The sequence below is a fragment of the Triticum aestivum genome, chromosome 1A, assembly GCF_018294505.1.
Source record: "Triticum aestivum cultivar Chinese Spring chromosome 1A, IWGSC CS RefSeq v2.1, whole genome shotgun sequence".
Lineage (NCBI taxonomy): Eukaryota > Viridiplantae > Streptophyta > Magnoliopsida > Poales > Poaceae > Triticum > Triticum aestivum.
The window spans coordinates 4,105,816-4,115,373 of NC_057794.1; the positions used below are offsets into that span (position 1 = coordinate 4,105,816).

General features: G+C 45.4%; 2 protein-coding genes across 2 annotated transcripts; one reads left to right on the forward strand and one right to left on the reverse strand.

The window, feature by feature from the left end:
- The first annotated feature begins 4,216 nt into the window (after positions 1 to 4,216).
- On the forward strand, positions 4,217 to 5,673 carry LOC123062395 (protein NEN4-like). Its single transcript, XM_044485918.1, has one exon. The coding sequence runs from the start codon at positions 4,484 to 4,486 to the stop codon at positions 5,405 to 5,407; it is 924 nt and encodes a 307-aa protein (XP_044341853.1). The 5' UTR covers positions 4,217 to 4,483; the 3' UTR covers positions 5,408 to 5,673.
- A 1,091-nt stretch (positions 5,674 to 6,764) lies between these two features.
- On the reverse strand, positions 6,765 to 8,508 carry LOC123184305 (uncharacterized; the record flags this gene model as incomplete). The annotated part of the gene is given in 3 exon segments (XM_044596455.1): positions 6,765 to 7,467; positions 7,564 to 7,624; positions 8,360 to 8,508. Coding segments are annotated over 3 exon segments (444 nt in total), but the record flags the coding sequence as incomplete, so codon positions are not given.
- Positions 8,509 to 9,558: the final 1,050 nt, after the last annotated feature.

Here is a 9,558-nt window from a genome sequence, read left to right on the forward strand (position 1 = left end):
CAAAGTAGGGGCTACCTGGTTACGTGCTTATTATACCAAAGAAACGGGATTTCCTGCAATTAGTACTTCATCTGGTTACACCATCATAGGAGAGAGTAGTCGAAGCAACTATGTCATGAAGGTCGCCGTGCTGCACAAAATGAGGAGGCAACCGCAACCTAGACACGGAAGCAGACTCGGAGAAAAAAAGCGCAAGTTGGGTGGTGGCCACCACTCCACCAACCCCATCACTATCAAGAACTCGTGGGCCAAACATGATCTCGAGAACATCGCCGGGGAGACCTTTTGATGGACACATCAATTATCTCTCCTGATACTTCTCGTTAAAAATATCTATCTAGTTCTAACACACGGGCATATGTGCTAGTGATATATAAAATATGTTGTGCCAATGAGCACACGGGCTAGCGAGACTCGCCCTGCTTTCATGTCATACCGGAGTCCAAACACTCGACTGGAGGGTCCAACCTTAGCGACAGAGTCTTCTTTTGTTGGGAGAATCTATATATCCGCGAGTGTTATATCTCGCATCTGGTTTACGCGCAGTGCACCTAACCACTAGGCTTTGCCTTACATTCATGACAGAGTAGTAAAGCTAGATTGTTTAAGTCCACACGAGTCAAGGTTTTCAATGTTTCTTCTCCATTTTTTTCATTTTTTCATTTTTGTTTTTATATTTATTTCTGTCGGGTTTGTTTGATCCCTTTCGAGGGCATAATAGAGGAACCACACCGTGGTGATGTGGATGGGTTTATAGATACCATCACTGTAGGGGAAACGAGGAAGGTTTCCGATGCACGAATCACTAGCATACATTTTCATGTTTTACGCTAATTTGCAATATTTGCTAGTCGTTGCTTAATTGGTCGCGGAAACTATGGAAATCTTAGTGTTCCTGATATTATTATTTTGTTCCACGGTTTATTCTGTGATAACTCTATTAGTATGGGCGGTATTATTGCTAAACGGTTAAGTCTGAACTGTACAAAGGGCCCCATCTTTGGAGGCATCTATGCTTCACGCCTAGCTGCGCATTTTAACATAGCTATTAGGCATTATGAGAAGGAAGAAAAATTGCTACCCCCTGTTTATTTAGATTATAATAGTATGGTGGCACACGATTTTATTGTTAAGAATAGGGAAGGGGAGCTTAAATACAAATTGTTCTTTGATAAACATCATTCTGAGACTATTACCCTGTCTGCTCCTTCCTTGTTTGATTTATCTGCAGGCAAGTACCTCGTTCCATCAGAGGCTATTCACGCCTACCGAAATCCTACATCAGCCATAGAGCCAGAGTCGGAACCACAAGTTGATTCTCCACGACAGTCTAATTACCATTGGGATCCAGAAATAATTGCCACCAGTGGCAATCAGAGTCTTCTTCGCAGTACGACCCCAACTATTACTATGGATATCCGCCAGGCCAGCCGTGGCCATAGACCAACTTAGGTCAAAAGCCTAAGCTTGGGGGAGTACGTATTTCCCACCGACATTACATTCATGTTCGCACACTCATTGCTAGATGTCGGTGCTCATACTTTTTCATTGTATCATCCATACTAGTTCATTTCCTTTTTAAGCTTTCTTCTTGTGTGTTTAATAAACCTTAAGAAAAACCAAAAACATTAGTTGTAGCTTTTAGCTAGTTTTAATTTCCATGCTTGTAGTAGTAATTAAAAAGAAAACCCAAAAAAAAATTCATGTTCTTCTTTTGCTTGTTGGGAGCTTTCCCGTGTAAATAGTTTTATTTTTTTTCTTTTCTTTGGGGGTCGATAGGAGAAGACCATGATTAAATTGTTGAAGTGACTCTTATATGTATTTCTGTTGATCTGACAAAAGAGCCCATATTGCCTCGACTTCTTCTGTTTATTGAATGCTTGCAGATTCCAGCTTAGTCCAATGCACGTGCACTATTATTATTATCCACAAAATTAAATTTCATAAAGAGAAAAAATGAATGGTACGAATACTTTTTAAAATTAGGTGATTTTTTTACATTTTCATGAACAGTTTTAAGAAATGTCATGAACATGTATTAAACAATTGAACCTTTTTTAAGACACAAACATATTTTTACAGGCATGAATATTTTTTCAAAATTGTGTTAATAATTTCTTACATTTCATAGACATTTCTTTAATACACGTTTAAATTTTCTGGAGAAATTATTTAAAGTAATTTTTTAATACAGTTTTTTGATATTTCAATATATAAACAAAAGAAAAAATCAAAAAAATAAAAATAAATTAACAATTACCAGGTCACCCACTGTAGACCCTCATTTAGGCGAGGCGAATGCCTATGTCTTAATAAGGCGAGGCGCCATCCATATCTCGCTTGGAACGAGAAGTACACACGCCTTAAATATATACATTAAAGTATTTGTATTTTAAATATTTAATAAATATATTTTTATGTATTGAAATGTTTATCAGGTATTCAAGAAATATTTATCAGGTATTAAAATGGTTTATTCTGTTTGAAAAATAGGATAATTTTGATACTATTTTTAGTAATCAAAATAATAAGATGCAGAGGTACAAAACTAAAAAAGATAAAATAAGATTTAAAACAGAGCAAGTGGAAAAGGTTACAAATCGAAGAAAGTTTTCTACCCAAAAAAGGTTTTTTTTTTGTTCTGACAAACTTGAAAAACCATTGCGAACTGATAAAAAATGCTTTTCAAAAAATCTTTATATACTGTTCATTTTTCTGAAAGAAGTAGAAAAAAGAATTGGACAAAAGAAAAGCAGGAATGAGAGAACCGGAAGGAATAGCGAAAACCAAACAAAACCCCGGTTCCTAGAAAAAACTGCAATAAAAACCAATGTAAGATGCACAAAATAATCGATGAAGAAAACCAAACAGTATTGCGCCAGCCCGTGTTTGGTGCGGTTGTAGGCGAGCATGACTTCGGACTCGCACTAGGCCAGATAAGAAGGACCTTGATAAGTTCCACACTTGTGGCATGAACACATGGCAACTCCGAACATTTTATTTGACAAGTTTAGTGACGCAAGGATGACAACTTTAGTCATCAAGCACGACAACTTTCCTTTGGGTTGGCAAGTTTTAGGGTTTTTTTTTCCTTTTCGGATGACAACTTAGTTGTAAGAAACGTCAGTACCGGGGTGCTTTGTGCCACATGTGTGGCACTTATCATTTGGAAAAAAGAAACCAGACATAGCCTTTCCGCTTCTTGTCCACCTCAGCGACAGTGGATTGGTTGGTTCCATTGAATCCTTTGCAAATATGATTGAACTCTAGATATGAAGGCGAAACCGACGTCAGATTGATGTGAAAGGTTAGTATTTGCGCACATGTGATTAACAAGCTAGAGGGGAATTTGAAACAAAGATTGCAAGCGTCCAAGAAGAAGAAGAAGAAACATCTATCCGTGTAAAGTGTAACAAAGGGAGCAGTACGTATGTGGAATATTCTTGTCATTGTATTTGAATTTTCTTAGCCATCCAAGATTAGAATAAATAATTGCTAACTAGTAGGTGTGCGCGTGCGTAGAATGGTGACCCCCACACGGACGCAAAGGGGAGACAACACACCTAAGGCTAGGTAGCACCTAGCTTCACACCACTGCATATTGCCTGCACGAAAAACTCAAGGCCAGCAACAAGGCTGCTTGATCGTGGGACCATGAAAAGCATTTCCATAACACATTTCGTTGTTACCTCTCGAGCATACGTGTAGCACACACCAAGGTTTACAATGTCTGCAACATGCAAATTGCGGGCCTTATCGACCAATTTCAGACATATTTATTTATTTGGATTTTCAAAATTCTCTAAATTTAAGTCTTGCTGGAATTTGGCCGAATAATTCAAGGGTAAATATATTCCGGCGCCCACCGAGGAATCTACTGGAATTTCGTCAAAATTTCGGTCGATGTCTGTTTACGTACAGTACATACGGACGGACGGACAAACACAAAAGAAGAATTGGTCCATGTGATGGGAAGAAGAAAAGAGAAAATGAAATGGGCTCTTGCATTGGTAGTAACTTAGCAAGGTGGATAATGTTGTTGCATGCTTGTGAAACTTGGAATCCTTTTTGAAAATCAACATGAGAGAGTAGGTTGAGATGTTGAGGTAAGTAACTAACTTACTTGCATGCCCTACCTTCCTTTTTGAATTTTGAGCAAGCCGCTAGCTTTGCTTCCACTGTTGGAAGTCCCCAAGCACAAAACTCATGCACCCTACGTCCACCCCAAGCAACCCCTCTCCTCTCCAAGAAATATTCTTCCTCTTCTTCTTCTTCTTCTTCCCTCTCAGCTCGTCTCTCTAGCTTAGCATGCATGCGTGCTCCCGCCATTTGATCGTCAAAGCTTATATATACACGGTACACCAGGCTCCTCCGACAAGACAAGATCATCCCTTCTCCCATCCTTGCCCTCCTCCATTGATCCATTCCTTCAAGCAAGAAACAAACAAACAAACAGAGCTCCACCGCCGAGAAACCTCCACCAATGGCGACCACCAAGAAGAGGGAGATGGTGTTCTTCGACGTGGAGGCGGCGCAGTCCCCGTCGCCGCCCGGCGAGTGCCGCCTGCTGGAGTTCGCTGCCACCCTCGTCTGCCCGCGCCGCCTCGTCGAGGTCTCCAGCTACTCCACCCTCATCCGTCCCGACGACGTCGCCAACGACGGCAGTGTCCACCTCCCCTCCTCGGCCCCCTCGTTCGAGGACGTCTTCCCGGACATCTTCGAGCTGCTGGACGGCCGCGTGTGGGCGGGCCACGGCATCCGGCGCTCGGGCTGCCTGCGGGTGCGCGAGGCCTTCGCCGCCTTCGGCCTGCCCGCGCCGGAGCCCGTGGGCGTCGTCGACTCGCTCGACGTGCTCCTCGCGCAGGGCAGCTTCGGGCGGGCCGTCGCCGGGGACGACGGTCAGGACGATGAGGCGGCGTCGGCGGCCCTGGCGGAGCACTTCGGGATCGGCGCGCGGCGGGCGCGGGGGCTCCGGTGCCTGGACGGCGCCCGCGTGAGCCTCGAGGTGCTCAAGCACTGCGCCGGCGTGCTGCTGCTCGAATCCAGCCTCCGCGGCGACGTGCCCGCCGGCGCCAGCCGCAGGAGCACGCCCACGCCTAGCAGCAGCAACAACAACAACACGTTGGAGAAGGCGTTTGCCCGCGCGTCGGCCAAGACGACGACGCCGGCGAAGGCGGCCACCGCTCCTACTCCTCCGTCTCCTGCTGCTGCTTCTCCGGCGGCTGTTCAGAAGGTGAGTACGAGCACGGGGAAGAGGGACAGCACGGGGAAGGTGGTGGTGGTGGTGAAGAAGGGAGCGACAGCGGCAACTGTGACGACAACGACGGCTACCGGAGGTCGCCGGGTGCGGCCGCCGGCGCCGCCGTTCAGCATGATCCTCAGGCACTCGAGGGCCGTCATCAGATGAGATGATGATGATACAACCAATCATCTCATCTCACCACTGATTATTGCACAGCTTAATTGTAGTTCTGATCCATTAATTTATTCACATTTGCATTCCTTCGTTCATTTGTAAATTGTACACACCTGTAAATTGGCTAGGCTGTGTTCATAGTTATCCTTAACTCAGGTTTAGTTTGACAGCAATGATTGTTGTAACCATCACCATCATCATCATGTTGTAAAAAGACAGTCCATTTCATTTTATTTGTAAATAAATGATGCATTTCATTTCATTTGCCTCAATCTATGAATAGCAATTCATCATTCATCTCTGGGTTTCTTGTTTCTGTTCTGTCTGAGTGGTTAGATCAGGCTATTCACATGGATTGTATCTAGAGTATTTTATCCCCTTTGATTCCTACCATAAGAATCGAGCCTAGAAAAAACAAGAAGCAAGAACAAGAACACGAATTTGAGGCAATTGTTGTTGTAACCATCATCATCAAGATGTTCTTCTCCCTCAATTGGAGCATCACCAATTTGCTAATACTGTATTATTATTGCAAGATGAGATGTAACCAGTTCTTGTACAGGAGTAACAAGAATAGCAATTCATCATTCAATTATTGGTTATGTTTTGTTAGGCTATTCATATGGATTGTATCTCTTGATGATTCCTTCCTGGAGGTAGTTTTGTTTATTTGATGGTGATTCCTAGGACAAGAAAATATTGAACAGAGACAAAACAAAAAGCAAGAACAAGAACAAACGTCTGTCTCATCTTTGTCCATCACCATCGGCATCAGATTCATCCACACCAACTAGAATTGAGCAGCATCCCATCAACATCCAAAGGAAAGACAACAAGAATTCTTCATCTCATCTCACCCTTGCTTGGGACCAAACAAAACAACACTCCATATACATATATAAAGTTTCATTTCACTACACATCAGCATCAGCTTTGCAACAAACACCCTCCAAAGGGCAACAAGAATTGATAGTCTCTTGGCCAACAACACTTTGATTTCAAAAGGATACTAACAAGGCCAGACAAAGTACAATTCAAGGGCAACACAAGATTGTCCATCTTTTGGCCCACAACACCTCATTTGCTACAATAAGAGGTTAACCAAAGCCAGACAAGGTACAATTCATGTTACAGCAGTATTGTGCATACAGATTGGACCAAGTTCATCTAAAAATAAGGGTCCGTGAAAATTACATCGAGCCAAGAAGTGTGCACACAAAAGCCCCACCACAGGCTGCAAACACAAAATGAACCAGGGCGGCTGATGCTGCCTAAGAACTGTGTAAAGAAAACTATATGATGACAGCTGAATGTCAACATCAAAATTCACAGATAGATGCTATGATAATACCACAGGAACAAAGAGGATTTAATATAATAATATAATAGTTTCTTAATTATGCATCTGAATGCAGGGCAGACGGTATTTACAGACTCTGAACACACCATGGACTGGGACACTTGCTAGACTCTGAACACACCCATGGACTGGGGACACTTGCTAGACACAAGACACACACACATTACACAAGATGTAGATACAGGACACAACGGACGGGAGACCTCGCCTATGTACATAACCGAAAGCTCTCTGCGATTGCGCAGTTTCAAAAGCGACAACCAGGCGGGCGACGATGAGGACTCAACTCAACTCAACTAGATAAACTCTGACTCGAATAGGTACTACTAGCTTAGCTTAGGATTAAAGGGACTAGCTGTATCTCGGGGGCGGAAAATTTACATGTTGGGGGGGTGGGGTGCGGGTGCAAAATGGCGCTAATGGTCAATGGTGAATTGGTGGTATGGCGAAAATGCTCTCAGGCAAAGCCTTCAATCCTCACTTTCGGGCTACTACTCGCCCCGCAAGACGGAGAGCCTACTTCAGCTCTTCCACCAAGCATCTTGCTGAATGGGCTCCCTAGAGGAGAAAAACAGGGGGTATTCCTACCAAACTGCGGATCATTCACAATGGGGTTGTTAGTGCGGACGGGAGGCGAGCCACAGAAAAAGCCCGCCTGGCCGTTGGAATCGGTATCAACATCAGGGTCATTCTGAAAGGCAAGATACAAACAATCTCGTATCAGATATCAATGATGTGGTGCTGTATATGATAAACAGGAACTGGCGATTTAAAGCACCAAGGTTACCTTGCTGAGGATGAGATCAAGGATATCAGAGGCGGAGTCTGTTCTATACACCGGTAGCGTCCTGCAAAAATCAAAGCAACATAGGTCAGACTCGCTTGATTTGTCGCTACTGAACTTTTGTAACGGTACCCAGACGGTTATGAAATGTGCCGTGCAAATGGTATATAACTCTAAATTATGTCCCCTGCCTACTTTGTCGGGACATACAACCGTATGCTGTTTGCATACTATGCCGTTGCATGCTTATGCTTCTAGTTAAGCATTTAGTGTTGTCTCATGAAAGAAGCTATCGACCGTTATAGCCTTATATGTCAAGTCTGTTCTACTTCACTAATTTTTGTTGGTTCAATTGAGGCATGGTGTGCTCGCAAGATGCAAACCCTAAACCAACTTTGTTGCCTACTTTGTCATCGTACGTGCACGCTTTGCTGTCTGCAGGTTCTGATAACGTGTGCATGCTTCGCTGCCTTCCTAGCTTCTGGTAAGGTATAGTTAGTGATGTCCCATGTAATAATCTCTCGACCGTTATAAGCACCCTACATCATGTTTCTTTTCCCTCCAAAAAAAAATCCTAGCTACCTTGCATGCTTATGCCTACTTGCTGCTGCACAAGATTAATAATAGAGTGTACGCCTTATTACACAATCATGATTCTAACAAGATCATATGCAACCTCGTAGCTGACTACGCTAATACCACATATCAATCAGCAATTCAAGTTAAATTAACTAAACACACAACAACATGTATGCAAGCAACTGGATGATGATGATGATGAGAGAGTTACCACACCCACCCGTTGTTAGGCCTGGAGGTGGCCCTGCCGAAGGGCTCGACGGGGTGTGGAGGACGGGCCGGGCGTCGCGGCAGCGGGCATATGACCTCGATGCGGGCCGGCTGTGCCGCCACGGCCACGTCCATCTGCCAGAACCTCGACCTTCGGTCAGGCGCCGCCACCATCAGGGGCTCTCCCCAGGGGCAGAGCTGCTGCTGCTGCTGCTGCTGGGTGGGCGTGGCCCCTCCGCCCGCGCTGAGCCTCATGGTGTAGTGCTCCATGCCTGCCTCCTTGCGACGTTCGGCCTCCTGCAACTGCAAGAAGAAGAAGAAACAGAGTAGTTGATCAAGACGCAGGAAATTTGTCTGTTGTTGGCAGCGGTAGATTGCGCTGCGTGTAGAATAGTAGTTGATCCGCAGGTGAAATCACGCACGCGTGCATAAAATAAGAAGCGGATTCTTGCGCTGCGGATAAAATTATTTTCTTGGTCAACATGCATACATGGAGGAGGAAATCTTGCACATGGTGGCGGTGGTGGGGAAAGTGGTATTTTAATTTACTAATTTTTTTGGATACAAGTGTGAGCGGATCTGCTGTTGGTGCGGGGGAAGCGTTAGGTGGGATTCTTGGGAAATCCGGGAGGGGAACCTCAGATCCGCCCCGCTCGCGCCAGAAATCGGCGGAGCGGGGAGCCGAGGACAATGGAGGGCCGACAGGAAAAATCCACGCAGCGGAGAAATCGAAGAAGGTGGGAGGGTGGGAGGGGGGACATGAAGGAGCATGGAGAGAAGAAGAAGGGAACACTGAAATTTGAAAATCCAAGAGCGGCATGGATAGATCCGGTTCAGAGAGAGGCGCTCACCGGGAAGGCGCTAGCAGATCCGCCCCTGGACGCTCCTCCTTCTCCTCGTCGTCGGCGTCGTACGGTCTTCTTGTTCCAGGCCGAAAGAAACCCTACCTACCTACCTACCTACCTAGCAGCAGCAGCAGCAGCAGCACCTCCTCGCCATGGCCCTGCCGCCGCTGCACATGTATTACCAAGGTGTGGGTCGGGTCGGGGCGGAGTGAAGGGGGTGAGGGGAGGGAGGGAGGGGGTCTGGCTGGCTGTTCCGGCCTTGCGACGGCCACACGCCCCGCGGCCCCTTCTTATCGCGGCCTACACCGGATGACACGTCACCCTCTTCCTGCCTGCGGTTTCTCTCTTTCCGCCCCCTCCTCCT

What these genes read in the sequence shown, in the direction of transcription:
- LOC123062395 (XM_044485918.1), top strand. Translation starts at nt 4,484, where the DNA reads ATGGCGACCACCAAGAAGAGGGAGATGGTGTTCTTCGACGTGGAGGCG.